Below are 17,683 nucleotides of genomic sequence, written 5' to 3'. Positions count from 1 at the left end.
ATAATGAATAGTCAGGATGGTGGTGATGATCAGAGTGATAATGATGTGAAGATGACAATGATGATGATACTGACTATCACAGTCATCATTGTCATCACCATCTTGTATTAGAAAGAATTTGTTTTAAAAAACAATTGCTTGTTTTGCAAATTTCACAATCAAAAGGCACAACAAAAACCCGGTAAGTACCAATATACTGTTGAAAGAAGCGAACATTATAATTTTTGGGTGAAGGGTGGGGTAAAACTAAAAGTAAACATATTTTGTGTTACCTTCCCCAAAAGGATACTGTAGTTTAGGTATGTGATTAGGTCCAATAATTTGTACAGAACTTATGGTAAGAAAAAAAACTAAACAGTACGCCATAACATATACCTTAAGTCTTCCTTTTGCTCATTATCTGTGCGAACTTCTGTCCGATGACATTTTTATGAAAGGGCTTTTGCAAATTTCATAGGTTTTTGTTTCAAATACCGCATCCATCTGAAGAAATAAGGATTCATCTTGAAGTTACACTAGTAGATCATCAAACAAGATTCCCAAAAGGGTTCATTTACATCTTCACCATGTGCATGAGTTTGAACATAAAGCATATATTTAACATGATCACTGTAAACAAACACATACATACACGCACCGTAAATTTTGTGATGTACAAACAGCGATCTGATTATATCTTCTTCAAAACTCTGATTAGATTCCACTAAAAGCATTTCTTCTATACATGGATATACTGAAATTGTTTGAAATGTATTCATTCCATATACAGGAGGGAAAGGAGGCAATGGCGGTGGAGTAATACGATTGGTTGCCTCACGGTCAGTTATCATCACAGGAGTGATATCAGTAGCAGGTGCGAATGGACAAGGAGATGTATTGCCGGGACCAGGGTGAGAACTATACTTTAGAGTTTTTATTTAGCACTGAGCAGAGATTATATATCATTTAAACTGAAATAAAAATAATAAAAGGAAACAAGTTTCCCTTGGATATTTGTAGAAGTAGGACATGTTTAGTGCTTTGTCTTTCAAAAATGTGATTTCATTGATCATGTCCATTTTCATCATGTAGGTGCTTTGGCTGTCCTCAATCATGTTCGATAAATAATCCAGCGCAGTGTTCTGGAAATAGTACAGACAGGTGCTGGGATTTGTCTGGACCAGGTGGTGGAGGAAGCGGCGGAACTATCTACATCTCTGCAAAACTTGTCAACGTGGGTATGTTTGCAAGAGTCATCTCCCTTATGCTCGATAGCATATTATAAATTATCAGTAAACATTTTTTTCTTCTGAAATCATTTAGTTCTTCCCATGCCTTGCTTTTTCATCCCTGCTTTTTTCAGTGATCATTCTAAATCTAAGTATAAAAAATGATTCTTTTTCAAAAAATTTAAAATCTTTTTCTGTTTTTAAATTGTATAGATATTAAAAATAGCTCAAATATTTGAGTCTTGATTTTGTTGTACTATATATATTACCCTGGACAAGTTCAAAGTACATACAGTGCATGACGACAAACTACAGGAAAGATTCCTTGGTTTTCCAAACTTAAATAGGGTCCTATTACTTATGGGTTCATTTTCTGATTTCTCCCTCTCTAGGTTATCAGAAACTATGGGCTATGGGAGGTATGGGAGGAGGAGGTGGTAGTGGAAGTTGTGGTGGTGCAGGAGGTATGGGCAGGATCAGAGTGGATTCCGTTATTTTTAAAGGCAGTGTAGGAGATGTACATGGAGCCTTCTTCCAGCAGACCTTGACAAACAAGTTCATTGTAATTTTACTTCTGCATTCATTCAAGCAGGCTCAGAATGATTGTCAAAACTATTACAATTACCTCTGTCTTTATTTCTGTCTGTCTGTCTACATACTGTATGTAACATTTCTTACAAAATGTTATTTGTGAACTTAGTTATGGATATAAAATGCGAATTCAGAGTATGTGCGATTATTACCTTGGTAGCGAGAGGATATGGATAGTCTAATGGTAGTGAGGGGATATGATTGGTTTAATGGGGATGAGGGGATATGTATAGTCTAATGGTAGTGAGGGGATATGGATAGTCTAATGGTAGTGAGGAGATATGGATAGTCTGCTGGGGAATAACGTTATTTTTATAGTCTAATTGGAATGAGAAGATGAGGATAGTCTAATGGTAGTGAGGGGATATGGATAGCCTAATGGTAGTGAGGGGATATGATTGGTATAATGGGGATGAGGGGATATGGATAGTCTGCTGGGGAATAACATTATTTTTATAGTCTAATTGGAATGAGAAGATGAGGATAGTCTAATGGTAATGAGGGGATATGGATAGTCTAATGGTAGTGAGGGGATTCATATAGTCTAATGGTAGTGAGGGGATTCATATAGTCTAATGGTAGTGAGGGGATATGGATAGTCTAATGATGGTGAGGGGATATGGATAGTCTAATGGTAGTGAGGAGATATGGATAGTCTAATGGTAGTGAGGGGATACGGATAGTCTACTGGGGAATAACATTATTTTTATAGTCTAATTGGAATGAGAAGATGTGGATAGTCTAATGGGGATGAGGGGATATGGATAGTCTAATGGTAGTGAGGGGATTCATATAGTCTAATGGTAGTGAGGGGATATGGATAGTCTAATGGTGGTGAGGGGATATGGAGAGTCTAATGGTGGTGAGGGGATATGGATAGTCTAATGGTGGTGAGAGGATATGGAGAGTCTAATGGTGGTGAGGGGATATGGATAGTCTAATGGTAGTGAGGAGATATGGATAGTCTAATGGTGGTGAGGGGATATGTATAGTCTAATGGTTGTGAGGGGATATGGATAGTGTAACGGTACTGAAGGGATTTCCAACCTTAAATATTTTCAGTATGTTTTTTAATGTTTATGGATAGTATAATGGTAGTGAGGGGATTCATATAGTATAATGGTAGTGAGGGGATATGGATAGTATAATGGTAGTGAGGGGATATGGATAGTATAATGGTAGTGAGGGGATATGGATAGTATAATGGTAGTGAGGGGATTCATATAGTCTAATAGTAGTGAGGGGATATGGATAGTATAATGGTAGTGAGGGGATATGGATAGTATAATGGTAGTGAGGGGATATGGATAGCATAATGGTAGTGAGGGGATTCATATAGTCTAATAGTAGTGAGGGGATATGGATAGTATAATGGTAGTGAGGGGATATGGATAGTATAATGGTAGTGAGGGGATATGGATAGTATAATGGTAGTGAGGGGATTCATATAGTCTAATAGTAGTGAGGGGATATGGATAGTATAATGGTAGTGAGGGGATATGGATAGCATAATGGTAGTGAGGGGATTCATATAGTCTAATAGTAGTGAGGGGATATGGATAGTATAATGATAGTGAGGGGATATGGATAGTATAATGGTAGTGAGGGGATATGGATAGTATAATGGTAGTGAGGGGATTCATATAGTCTAATAGTAGTGAGGGGATATGGATAGTATAATGGTAGTGAGGGGATATGGATAGCATAATGGTAGTGAGGGGTATGGATAGTCTAACGATAGTGATAGGATATGTATAGTCTAATGGTAGTGAGGGGATTCATATAGTCTAATAGTAGTGAGGGGATATGGAGAGTCTAACGGTAGTGAGGGGATATGGAGAGTCTAAGGGTAGTGAGGGGATATGGATAGTCTAATGGTAGTGAGGGGATTCATATAGTCTAATGGTAGTGAGGGGATTCATATAGTCTAATGGTAGTGAGGGGATATGGATAGTGTAATGGTAGTGAGGGGATATGGATAGTCTAATGGTAGTGAGGGGATATGGATAGTCTAATGAGAATGAGAAGATGTGGATAGACTAATGGGGATGAGGAGATATGTTTAGTCTAATGGGGTTGAGGTCAGTTAAGTATGTTTGCTATTAAGATACGATGGAAGAAGCCGAATACCTTCCCGACTGGGATCAGCTCACGTCATTGGCAAAAATGTTTTTTTAAGTTTTGGTAGAACATCATATTTTAACAGGGAGAAATTGGCTTTTCACCAGAGCCTCACTGAATGGCATTCTCATGAACAAGCCCATTGCAAAATTTGTATTTGTGAGAATAAGTAAACACACACACACACACATTCATATAAATATATATTTGTCATCCTATTTGTCAGTCTCTGTTTCATTCCTTGAATGTATGATATTGTGTTTGCGTACACTATAACCCGATACACTTAAAAATCAATTTAGGCACACTTACGTATGTTCATGTCTCATTTATAAAGATGATATTCCTTGTAGTTGTGAATAGCATTCTTCAGAGTCGTACATTTCATATTTGATTAAAGCAGTTGTTGCTAAGCTCAATCCAAAACGATGGTCAATTTTAAACCTTGTTGTCCACTTTAGGATCACAGCCAGGTTGGTCAGAGCCAGATTGATTACAGGACAACAGTGTACGGAAATGAGGTTTATCGTGGCTGTTTTGAGGAAAGGAGCATAAATGACCGATTCATTGCACACCAGATACAACTGTCAGATGCTGATGCAGCTAAAATGACACCCCAGCTATGTCAAAAGCTGTGCAGGTATCCGTACTTTGTTTATTTCCAATCTGTTTTACATCAGATGATTTAATTGCAGCCTCCTCCTCTTTTGTGCTTTAGGTATGGCATTTACAATTTCTCTTCTTTTGGTCACAATTGTGTTGAGAATATAAATTTAAAAGTCTTTTGGGGTTGTCAGAAGAGTTGAATAACACCCATTCATTCAAGATATTTTATCATTGTAATTGCTTCTTTATACTTTGCAGACTATTTATTTCTAACCAGTTCAGAATTTGTTCAACAAAGATCATTGCATTCATCACATTTTGAATAATTACATTTAAATTACTAATAATAAATTTTAATAATGAAAATTTAAATCATTATTAGTAATAATGTTATAATAGGTTATGTAATAGACACTATAAAAGAAATCAATTTCATATATAATAATTTGTAAGTCTTAAATATTTATCGTACATGTTAGATCCGCAATTATGTTCATGTGCAGTGTTGTTTATTAAAAAATGGTGGAACATGTGACATTAGACTTGTCCTTATTCATTGTGGCCATCATGTACACCTCCCCCCACCCCCACACACCCAGTGCCCTATCACTTTACCACAAATAGATCTAGACCTATATATGGTAGGGTCTTTCCAGAAATAAAAGTTCTAGCTCAAATACTGGTTCTAGTTTCCTGTGATATTTAAACCCTACCAGCATGACCAAATATATATTGTATGTTTGCGTGAAAAGTTTTGCCTGTGTTTCTGTTTCAGACAACGGGGTTTCATGTTCTCAGGAACTCAATATGCGCACGAATGCTTCTGTGATAACCAGCTTGACATGTCAAAGAAAAGACCGGATGGGTAAAATTAAGCAGTGAACTTCATGGTTCACTCAATTTAACTTCCTTTCTTTCTGTCAGCTAACAAGCTTGATGGTTTCATAAATCCTACAAATTGTGAAGCTCAGTTCTTACAATCACAACTAATGTAATACAAGACAATAATGAGTCTTACAATTCCAAAAAGTAACTATATTCTAACCATTGTCTACAAATGTTCTGAAAGCACACAAAAAGGGAGCATGGATACATAAGTAGTTCCAATCAGGTTTTATCAACTAATGACTTCTAGCTTTATGTGATTTTAACCAGTCTAAACATTTGCTATGAGGCCTCTTAACAATACAATTTTCAGTCAGTACTTTCTGTCATAAAACTTAGACACCAATATCACTAAAATATCTGAGATCTATGAGGTGCTTAAGTTTTATGTGTCGTTCTTCCCAGTCAATACACATTTGAGAATGTATTTACAGCATACTTCGAATGGCTTTGTATTGTTTATTTATGTGTCAAATAAAGATCTTAAATGTTTATTTCATAGTGTGGTATAAGCTGTTTATTACATAGTGTTATGACATCGAGTGAATATGCAAAGATTATGAGATTCCTGTATCTGAATCATGTCTTTTCAGTGACTGCAGCACACCTTGCAGCGGTGATCCCCAGCAGACATGTGGAGGGACATATAGGGTCCAGGTTTTAGGTCCGCCTCCTGCTGTTCCCGTTACGGGATACAATATGTATCTCAGGTGTGACAAATGGTGTGTCACAGCTGACGCAAATACTGATAAAGTAAGGCACTATTAATGACTCGGAAAATTTCTTCTCTCAGTGCTAATTTGACAAGCATCATTGTCTTCCAGTGCCTTTTTAACATGTTAAATTAGCTAGCGATATTTGCTCCAGCGCCTCAAGGGCAAGCTAAGTTAGCAAGCAAAATTATATTCTAGTGCCTTTTTAACAAGTTAAATTAGCAAGCATCATTGTCTTCCAGTGCCTTTTTAACAAGTAAAATTAGCTAGCAACATTGTGCTCCAGTGCCTTTTTTGGCAAACTAAATTAGCAAGCCTCACTGTGCTCAAAAAGCTATTGCTACGGTGTAAGTAGAGAAGGAACTGTTTAGAAGAAAAGACATCCATCTTCACATCACCAAAATATTAGAGAGAGAAAAAACTTTGTCGTAAACTGTAATATTCAAAGCATTTGTATTGTGATGAATGCATAATGAAGCTAGTAGCGATATTTATCAAAAGAAGATGCTTAAACAAAAATTACATTTGAATAGCTACTATACATCTTTCAGTGACATCCTCCATCACAGTCAGTTGAAACTTTATATAGCTTTAATATTTCATTTACAATTTATTTTCTATTCTAAGGCTGATAGACTGCTTACTTTTAAACCAATTTGCAGCTGAGATAAGAAACACAATCCGACTTTATGACCCTTTCAGTTCTGTGTAATCTAAAAAAAAGTACGTCTGCCAGTCTAGAGAATATTGAGTAAACAACCGAATACTTTTAGCTGTAAAAGATAATGTGTGGAATATTTGTGAACATCATAGTTTGTTGTTATGTTCATCTCTGACTATATAACATGAAAACATAAAAGATCTCCAGCTAAATATTCCAGAGAATTCATGCTGTGGTATACATCTGCCTGATGATTATATGGACGTTTCTGACAATGTATATCATGTGAGTGTGCATAGCGGCATACGATTTAACACATACCTACATATATATTTGGGTTATTTAGGTTTTTAAACAAATATAATGATTTAAATATTTTATAATAACTCATCTTTTAACACTTGTTGTTACACATGACATCCAAATTGCTTTGCATTGACACAGGTAAACTATAACATAGCCTGTACTAATAGTTTCACTTAGGGGTCAGCCACGTTTTGAATTGTCTGTTCAGATTTTCTGCATTGGATTTAGGCAAAAACAGATGAGAATTCAACATATACAATAATAACAGTGCTATGATTGCTGGTTTAGGGCTTTACATGTCTGGTTTCCATTACCTTTTCCGAATTCCATGAAAGTTGAGGTAAACACAAAAACAGTCATTTCTGCAAGAAAGTGGCAGAATTCGTCTTGTGGTATCTGTGTACATTGCTATGCAATAGACATCAAACCAGAGCCAGAGACAGAAACACTGGGGCCCCAGATGGTGGTGTGATTGTTAACTAAGATAATATAGAAAGATAACAAACTCAATACATGCCAGATCACATCTTTAATGTAAGGAAAATTAGCATTTGTATCAGTCAGAAAGAATATTGAATGAATAATTTAGTTAAATACAATCTGTGCTTATTTTTAATGTCATGTATACTATGGCTCCATAGTCTCGATGCAACCAACACTTTCTCTAGGCATAAAAATGATTATGGTGTAAAGGAACTGGAAGGCAACCTGCTTTCTCAGTCTGTTATCTGTAAATTCTCTGTGTAGATATACTATTGACACTAGGGTTTTGAGAGAAGCAACAGAGCTGTGTGTGAGCAGTTTGTAACAACGTCTTGACCTCATCTGAGTCATGAGCCGCATATGTGAGATATCAAAGTGGAAGTAGGATTCATTTCATGATACTATACTGAGTTTATATTAAGCTAAATCTATAATTTTTTTACATGATAACAAGTCTCCCATTTAGTTTCCTTGAAAATAAAAAATAAATATGAAATTGGTCTAATATGTATTTTGTTTGGCAAGACACACGATGGATGGATAATACCCAACTCGTACAAAAAATTTCATTAAAGATGGCAGCTCCTGTAACATCATCTACGGTTTTCACATCTAACTTCGCTATGGAAAAGGTGATGGTATAAAATGAGCAAGATGTTTTTAATATCATTCAAAGATATTTTTGAAACGTTTCAAGTCATGTAGGTGTTTAGCTGATTTTGATTGGCACAGTAGTCTAATTATCCATAATGTGCTAGGAGATGCTAGATAATTCTGTTTATTAAATACCAAGATTTTGTCCTGGGTATTGATGGCTACCATCAGGTCATCATGACCCAGCATATATTAGCAAACCGTCTGTACAACGTTATTGTAATCAAATACTGAAAATGATGCTGAATAACACATGGTAGTAATGAACCCTTCAAGGAAAAAAAAGATAATAATTTCTTGAAATTACCATTTCATTATCCTAAATTGAATGTAAAATAAATTCCACTGGATATATCTATGTATTTATCTGGACTCTTTTAATTTTCAGCCTAAATGGGGAGACTGTGAGACGAGCAGTTCACAAATGACTGATTGGCAAGTAGTATGCCATTGTCGACCTGGTTTTATGGGCAGCCGTTGTGATCAGGTCAGTCAAACAAAATCAAACAAAAATAGCAATCTTAATAGTTTACAGTAACAGCAATAATGATAATAATAATAATAATAATAATTCTAGATTACTTTATTGTTATTGCTAGTGTAAATGACAAAGATAGGATGAAAAATATCAGCAATAATAATAATAATAATACTAATAATAATAATTGCAATAATCATGGTGATGATTTTAATAATTTGTTTTTGGTTGATGTATTGGTATTGTGAACACAAATTGCAACAATAATTGCAAAAATGTTATACATTTTTATCCTAACACCAACAGCAATGCCCTCCAGGTACATGGGGTGATCGTTGTATGAATAACTGCACTTGTAACCAGACAAATACTGCCGTGTGTAGTCCCACAGACGGTGCATGCCAATGTCAACCGGGATTCAGTGGGAAACACTGTGAAAATGTTTGTCCCGATGGATTCTATGGACAAAATTGCCAGAGTAGGTTTAGTTTTTTTTTCCATTCATGGTTTTCTGCACTACATTACTTTGCTATCATGTATGTTTTGCTAACCTATGTCATAATAATATTACAAAAATAGACACAGAAATTTGTTACAGAACTCTGGATTGAATATTGTCCAGCCGAAAGAGTTTTGTCTTTGTGTGGTCTGTCGGAACTCTGGATTAAGGTTACAAATATTTAGTCAGATTTCTAAGTTAAGAGCATTGCTGATTCTACTGACAGTATCATTAAAAGCATGGTATTGAGTTTATTCCAATGTTGTTGTGGTTTCACACACACACACACACACACAGAAAAATGTCAAAATTAACAGGTGTTGCTTTTTTTTAAATTTCCTTGGAATATGTTTTAGATTAAATTTTTAAATGCAACCAATTTGTGCTATCTCGTGTAAGTGGATTAGCTCTGTTCTGTTCAGTATCAAAATGAGAAAGTTCATTTTATTTGTGTTAATCTAATATTAAATTTTTTAAAATATGTTAAAATGTCTGTAAACTTATCTGTCTGTGTTTAATTTTTCCCTTGAATGATACACTGGTTGTTTTTCTTCCAAAATAGCTGCCTGTAACTGCTCAAAGAATTCCGCTTGTGACCCTTTTACTGGAATTTGTGGGTAAGCATTTATATTTATCATTATGTGCATTAGGGATAATGGCACAATCCATGTTGGAGGATATAATTTTGATATTGCATTTTTTAAAAATTGAAACGCAAATGATCATTTACATAGCGAAGGACCTCATGATCTAAACATCACCCAAAAATTAGGCTGTCATGCATTTTATTGAGCTGCTCTTAGCCAGTGCATGCATGTATATAGAATAATGACATGTCAGCAAACTCTGGCTACGGCCCATTTAGAACTCAAGATAATTGGATAGCAATTATAGGAAAGGTAAGGGTCATTACATGATAAAGTATAGAAAAAAGTCATTACTTAGAAAGCATAGGAAAATTATGGACTATTACATAGCAAAGCATTGGAAAAGATAATGGTTATTGCATATCAAAGCTTCACAAAGCATAGGAAAAGGTAAGGCTCATTGCGTTGCAAAGCATCACAAAGCATAGGAAAAGGTAATGGTTACGGGTTATTGCAATGCAAAGCATCACAAAGAATAGGAAAAGGTAAGGGTTATTGCATTGCAAAGCATCACAACGCGTAGGAAAAGGTAAGGATTATTGCGTTGCAAAGCATCACAAAGCATAGGAAAAGGTAATGGTTACGGGTTATTGCAATGCAAAGCATCACAAAGAATAGGAAAAGGTAAGGGTTATTGCATTGCAAAGCATCACAACGCGTAGGAAAAGGTAAGGATTATTGCGTTGCAAAGCATCACAAAGCACAGGATAAGGTAATGGTTACGAGTTATTGCGATGCAAAGCATTGTGAAAGATAAGTCTTATTACACAGCATATTATAGGGAAAAGTGATGTCAATGAATGCATGTAAAAAATATATAAATCAGTATTTAAAAATTCATCAGATATGCAAAAGGAAAATAATACTGGTCACTTTTATCAAATGCACAATGGAAAGAGTATTTAGGTAAACCATAAAGAAACATATAAATATATTAAATCCAGGTTTCAGCAAAAGAAAGTCAGTGGAAAACTTGCAATATTATTAGAATATCATTGTGTGTACCCCTATACATCGTCTTCACCTAATTGTTAAAAAAGGTATTTGTAAAAATACGTACATGGCCGATTTGCTGGTTAAGCTAGAACACAAGATAATGACTGACTTGGTTTGAATCAAAGGTATTAATGAAGTTCACATTTTGTCACTAACAAACAGAATATTAAGGCACACATTTGCCACAGTCAGATTACCGAGATTTCTTCACCTGATGCCATTTGTTTTGATCACATTACAAGATGGTGTCGGCATTAGCTTGACTTCATATAACGGATTGCAACACATAGAACATATGAAGCAGAGAACCAGACTACAAAACACACACGTATAATGATGTAATGGCTCATGCTGCAGAGTACATTTTAATTTTACATGCGGACAGTTTGCCTAACCAATGTAGTACAGTCTCATGAATCAGAGTAACTAGCATAGTGCCAGATGGAACTGGTGTCCTGCTTTGTGCATCAGTACCTATTAGACATCACTTTGTTCTCAAGCCCTAGTGACAGTTTGAAAGTTACCACTGCTAATTATCAGGACAAATTTCATCTAAGATTGAATGGCACTCTTCTGTCTAAACTTAATTCTGCCATAATCTCGTATTGCAAGAGGGCACTATCACAGTCGATCTTACCATTTATTCCAAAAAAGGGAGGGTCTTTGTTTCAATATTTGGGACCAGTTATGGATCAAATATACCTTTAACAGTGTAATGACACAGTGTCATGAAAGACAAAATGGCACCGTCCCGTAAAAACAGACTTTACCATGAGTCTCAGATTTCAGAAGGTCACTACTACAGTCGGTCTAACCATTTGCACGCAAAGACAGAAGGTCCTTGAGCAGTGTACCTACTCCAAACCACAAGGTACTTTCCAGGATCAACAACAGGTCACTCAATACACTCAGTGCCCACACTAGATTGTGAGTCACTGCGGTCTATGGACCACTCACTTAGTGATCACATCCCAATCACTGCGTTCTGCGAGCATGGTGGACCACTCCAGTTTCATTTCAGATTGGTCAGGAGGACTTAGATTTGTTACATTTAGCTAGACACGATGATGTTTGCTCACAAGCCCCATCATTGGTGCAAGACTAGAGGCTCTTTGAAAAGAGAAGACAACCACCTGGACATCAGTCGAGGAACACTTTCGCTTTTTGCCACCAGAGTTTCACTTTCATCCTCCTCCATTTTGGTCTAAGTTTAATGAATGTGTTGACATGCTAATCAGCAAAAACTAACTGGCTTTCAACTCCTATAATCGCTGTCTGGTAGATTGGCTTACTTGAAGAGCATTATAGACATATATCAGCCATATGAATGGTGAGGCCTTCGTCAGTAAGCACCTGAGATGCTGTCTTGCACTGTGCAGTAGGGACCACTTGCTTAGTGTTCATATCATATAATCCGCTACTAACATGACGAATGTGAAAGGTTAGATAGGATACAGTGGCCATGTTCCATCATTATCAGACTCTGTTATCTAGATCTAACCACATGATTCCAATAACAAAGCCAATCCAACATACTGTGTTTTTTTATGGGTCAGCTTGTATTTATGGATATCCCTTATGCCCTCCCAACATCATTGTAATGTTACCCTCAGTCTACCCATAGTTTGACAATGCACCTAGTTAGTTCTGTGATAAGTTCTGTCATGGTATCTGTGTTACATGGGAGCTTCTCTGGTTAAAGTGTTCTGAAAATGCATTGCAAGTTTAACACATTAACCCCTGGTGATGAGTTTATGTGGCAGGAGGTAGTAGCCTACTGCCGAGATCTGTAGCATCAAGGTCATGTATGATACACTAAAGTGGGTGGTATTATAGAAAGGCAAACAGATGTAGCTCTACAATGATACCAAATGATATGGAAGTTCTAGTTGCACTACAAAATACAGAGGGAAAAACCTAAATTTTTGAACCCGATTTTTTTTTCACCCAAAATTCGCCCGTGGTTGGAATCGGATTTTGTGTACGGATTTTAGACCTTTTGGTCTCAGATCTAAGGCAGACCAGTATGAACTGTAAACAGACAGATGAACCTTTGCAAAAAGTATGATAAGACGGACATTTGGAATAAATAGTGGTCTCGATATGAAAATAATGAGTTCGTTAAGCAAAAAAACCAAGGAATCCAACTTTTACCCTTCTGCTCATGCATGAGCCAAATAGCCAATGAAAACAATGTTCCTAACACAGCTAGGCATTAGATTATTGGAAGATCACCTGGAAGTTGATGTATTAGGATGTATTAAGAAATAGCTTTCAAAATGTGTTTCATACTCAAATGTCAGGCGAAAGTAATGGTAATATAAAATAACCTTTTTTGTGAACATTATTCAATGTTTTCCAGCAAATTTTGATATAAATTATATTAAAAAAGATAAAAGATTCAAATAATTTAAAATTTAATTATGTCATAAGAGCAGCATCAGAGGCTTGTACACACTTTATATATATGTGTGTGTGTGTGTATATATATATATATATATATAGTGGAACCCTGCTATAACGCGATAATTGGGGTCCCAAAAATTGGATAACATTAATATTGGGATTGCGTTAATGCAGGGTTTTACAGTATTTTACTTTTTTCAGAGAACAACTTATTGGCACATATACGTGTATTCATGTCTAATGTATATGATGAATAGGGTATCAGCAACATTTACTATCGTGCCATCATGGCATGCAGTTCATTTATAATGCATGTAGTTCCATTGACAAGACACAAATAGATTTACAATATTCACTAAATTTTTTCCCAGATCTTTGAGTCTGAATTCAACATCTAATGTAACGCATCAACAGAGTAGCAACACCGTTTACTTGCCCGTCTGATATTGTACCATCGGCGCTTGCAATTAATCCATAGTGTATGTAAATCCATTGCAAAAATTGCATACATATTTAAACTACTCAATAATTTTGTCACACGTCGTTATGTGTCTGAATTTATTGGAAAAAATTAACAGCAAAATTAGTTTAAGAAAGATGAAGCACATTTACGGTTCATTATGTTCCAGGGTCTTTGAACGTTTTTTTTAAATAATTTTCATACTGCTAAAAATTTTCTCTTATGCGTTTCCATGTACATTTATCCATTGTAAATCTCCAATAATTAACACTTGTACACCTATTCATTTGAATGACTACAGCAAGAACAATTAACAATCAACACATGCTTTCATCGTGCATAACTTTTACTTCAGATTTTGTGAATATCGAAAGAAACATGTGAAAACTACTATACTAATCATTGTGCAAAGTACAGAGAATGACTTGTGTTTGTGAACTTGCTTTTCCATAATGATAAAATATTTTTATAAAGAATAGGAAATTAATAATGAGTTCAAAAATAATCACCATACCCATGTGTAACCAGAGAACTAAGTGCAGTAAGCCTGCAATGGTCACAAGTAACTTTTATATAAAAAAAATTAAGCTGAACGCATGTACGCATGTACAATTTCATACCCTTTCAATTTCCAGCTAATAAAGCAGACATTATTTACTGGTCAACTGATTGCGTCTAATAACACCGCCCAGCCCAGCAAACATGTTGGTGGCTTTTTTTTTATGTTTATTAAACTGTGAGAATCTTTTAACAACACCGCATTGTCTGCTGCTTGGTTGTGTATGCAGTTAAAGAAGAAACACATGTTGGCTATTGTTTGAGCAATGATTGTATACAGAATTAATTGAAGACAATCACAAAGATGACTTACTGGCTTTACTCATGGACCAGTAATAAGGAACATTTTCGATAATGTTTATTTTGGCATAACACTTTTAGAACCTGGTCATATTATTAAATTTCAGAAGCTATGCCACTATTGTATTATATTAAAATTCATATGTGAACTCTTCCCCAAAATGGTAATAAACATTTTACACACTATTTCTTGTACTTAAAACAAATATTCTTTCCCAGTATGAGAAAAATACACATACAAATATTTAAAATTTCAGGAACCATCATGTTAAATTTGAATTCATACGTGATCTCTTCCCCATATTGATAATACATTTTTTATAAACTATTTAATGTACTTTGAACAAAAAATAATTTTTGACGTGCGAATGAAAATACAAAATTTCGGGAGCCAAGCCACAACTGCGTTATATCTAAATTCATGTTATAATGGGGCGAGTTATAGCGGGGTTGCACTGTGTGTGTGTGTGTATATATATATATATATATATATATATATATATATATATATATATATACAGTTGATAAATCCATAGTAATCTCTACTTGTTACAGGTGTCGGCCTGGTTGGTTTGGTGCTTTATGTAACTTCCCCTGTTCTCAGGGTTACTATGGCAAAAGTTGTTTATCCGTATGCAATTGTAATCATGGATCTTGCTCACCTGAAGATGGCACTTGCTCTTGTCAAGATGGATACAAATTACGTACGTGTTTCTTAGATCTCTCTCTTTCTACCTCTCCCTCTGCAGAATGAAATTATTTCTAACTTACTCTGAAAAATTAATTTGCTGTGTTATGGGATAATGAAAATACGTAGAGGATATTTGCTTGAAGTGAGTGAAAATTGGATCTATTTCATGGAGTGGATGAATAACTTGCCATGAAACCTCGATCCTAATACTATCTTCATTATTCGCTTGGAGCAAGAATTATTTCTCCTTTTGTGTCACGCTCAAATTTTTCGTTAGCGCTGTGTATATCAAATTGATAGTATGCTTCACACTGGCAATAATATCAGCAAATTCAAAGGAAAACAACACTGTTTAAATAAATTGAAGAAAACGGTATGCACATATTATTGGAAAAAGAACTTAGTTTGCCTGCAAGAGGCGCAGGTGCTAGTTAATATAAGCAACGGAAAGCTGCTCTGATTTATTGGTTATTACGTAACCGATGCGACAGTGAAAATATTTATCATATTTCACTACAGTGAGTTATCACACTTATTTCTCTTGGAAGATCCAGTAATTTATGGTCCAGCATATAATAAGAGGTTTTATTGGTATCATTCCTTTCAACTCTGGGGGACAAAATAATTTTGTTCAGTCTCATAGGAGAAGGATCTTGAAATACAACTTTTTTATGCATTTTCATTTCAAGCGTCAAGGAATGTACTTTAACAATTAGCTTGAATGGCGTACAGTGCTTTGTATACAACTCCTGAAGTCCAAATGGATATCTGAAATCATACATGTCACGATAATGCTCTCTTCGATCATATAGAAAAATACAGAGGAAGATGTTTACATATGATGGAAAGTGAGTGGATAAAACCATCATAAAATCAAAAATAAATCCAACCATCCACCCCATCGCAGGTAAGAAACATTCATAGAAAGAGAAAAACTGGAAGAAAAGCTTTACTCTCCAGTAGAGCATACAGTCTCAACAACTATGACGGTCCACTCGCATCAACTTTATCATATAAGACATTATTTTGTTTTTCCCAACTATCTACATGTGAGACAGACGTTGTTAATGTGAACTTATTAGGAAATAGATATAATAATTGATGAAAAATGAAAATGTACAAATTTGTGAGGGAATTGGGTTTATAGAATACATTTTGACCTCCTCTATCATAACTAACTTCGCTATTAAATTGTAAGTACATTTTTGCAGCTGTATTTTAATTACCTTCTACCATGATATTGTAACTGCTTTGAAGGTATATTGTAACTGCCTTTTACCATTACACTTCAGCCACCTTTTACCATTACACTTTAACTATCTTTTACCATTCCATTCAAACTACCTTTTACCATTCCATTCTAACTGCCTTTTACCATTACACTTTAACTACCTTTTACCATTCCATTCTAACTGCCTTTTACCATTCCATTCTAACTACCTTTTACCATTACACTTTAACTACCTTTTATTCTAACTACCTTTTACCATTCCATTCTAACTTTTACCATTCTAACTACCTTTTACCATTCCATTCTAACTTTTACCATTCTAACTACCTTTTACCATTCCATTCTAACTTTTACTGTTCTAACTACCTTTTATCATTCCATTCTAACTTTTACCATTCTAACTACCTATTGCCATTACACTTTAATCACATTTTACCAATGCACTTTAACAACCTTTACCATCATTGATCGACCGCTCTGGTGGCCTAGTGGCTAGAGAGTTCACCTCCCATGCAGGAGGTTGTGGGTTCGATCCCTGGTTGAGTCATACCAAAGACTTACAAAAATGGTACTAACAGTTGCCTCGCTTGTCATTCAGCATTAAGAGGTTAGTGTTAGGACTGGTTGGCCTGGTGTCACGATAATGTGACTGGGTTGTACATCATTTCCCAGTGCTAGACATCACTACAAACTGCCACAATGCAGACATCATAGCAATATGACCGGAAAACTGTTAAAGCTACGTTAAAAATCCAAATCAAATCACATCAGGTGCCATTTCATATTAACTGCCTTTTACCTTTACATTTTAAGCACCTTTTACCATTACACTTTAACTACCTTTTACAATTACACTTCAACTACTTTTTACCATTACATTTTATCTCCTTTTTATCAACTAACTTCTACCAATACATTTTAACTCCTTCTACCATTACATTATAACTCCTTTTACCATTACATTTTAACTCCTTTTACCATTACATTTTAACTCCTTTTACCATTACATTTTAACTCCTTTTACCATTACATTTTAACTCCTTTTACCATTACATTTTAACTCCTTCTACCATTACATTATAACTCCTTTTACCATTACATTATAACTCCTTCTACCATTACATTATAACTCCTTTTACCATTACATTTTAACTCCTTTTACCATTACATTTTAACTCCTTCTACCATT

General features: G+C 35.2%; 1 protein-coding gene across 1 annotated transcript in view; it reads left to right on the top strand.

The window, feature by feature from the left end:
• The window catches only part of LOC149791954 (uncharacterized), a 144,725-nt gene that overhangs the window by 82,476 nt on the left and 44,566 nt on the right, over positions 1–17,683 (top strand). Inside the window, exons 23-32 of the mRNA XM_089970469.1 lie at positions 770–890; positions 1,072–1,217; positions 1,601–1,770; positions 4,382–4,560; positions 5,302–5,391; positions 6,005–6,164; positions 8,617–8,715; positions 9,013–9,184; positions 9,768–9,822; positions 15,128–15,276. Of these exons, the coding sequence (XP_089826595.1) occupies positions 770–890; positions 1,072–1,217; positions 1,601–1,770; positions 4,382–4,560; positions 5,302–5,391; positions 6,005–6,164; positions 8,617–8,715; positions 9,013–9,184; positions 9,768–9,822; positions 15,128–15,276 (1,341 nt within the window). The remainder of the gene's footprint in view (positions 1–769; positions 891–1,071; positions 1,218–1,600; positions 1,771–4,381; positions 4,561–5,301; positions 5,392–6,004; positions 6,165–8,616; positions 8,716–9,012; positions 9,185–9,767; positions 9,823–15,127; positions 15,277–17,683) is intronic.

This window comes from Sinohyriopsis cumingii, chromosome 9 (genome assembly GCF_028554795.1).
Source record: "Sinohyriopsis cumingii isolate HCF-2022 chromosome 9, ASM2855479v2, whole genome shotgun sequence".
In the NCBI taxonomy this organism is placed as follows: Eukaryota; Metazoa; Mollusca; class Bivalvia; order Unionida; family Unionidae; genus Sinohyriopsis; species Sinohyriopsis cumingii.
The sequence above is the reverse complement of the archived record's forward strand: the minus strand, read 5'-3'. Positions and strand labels throughout refer to the sequence as shown.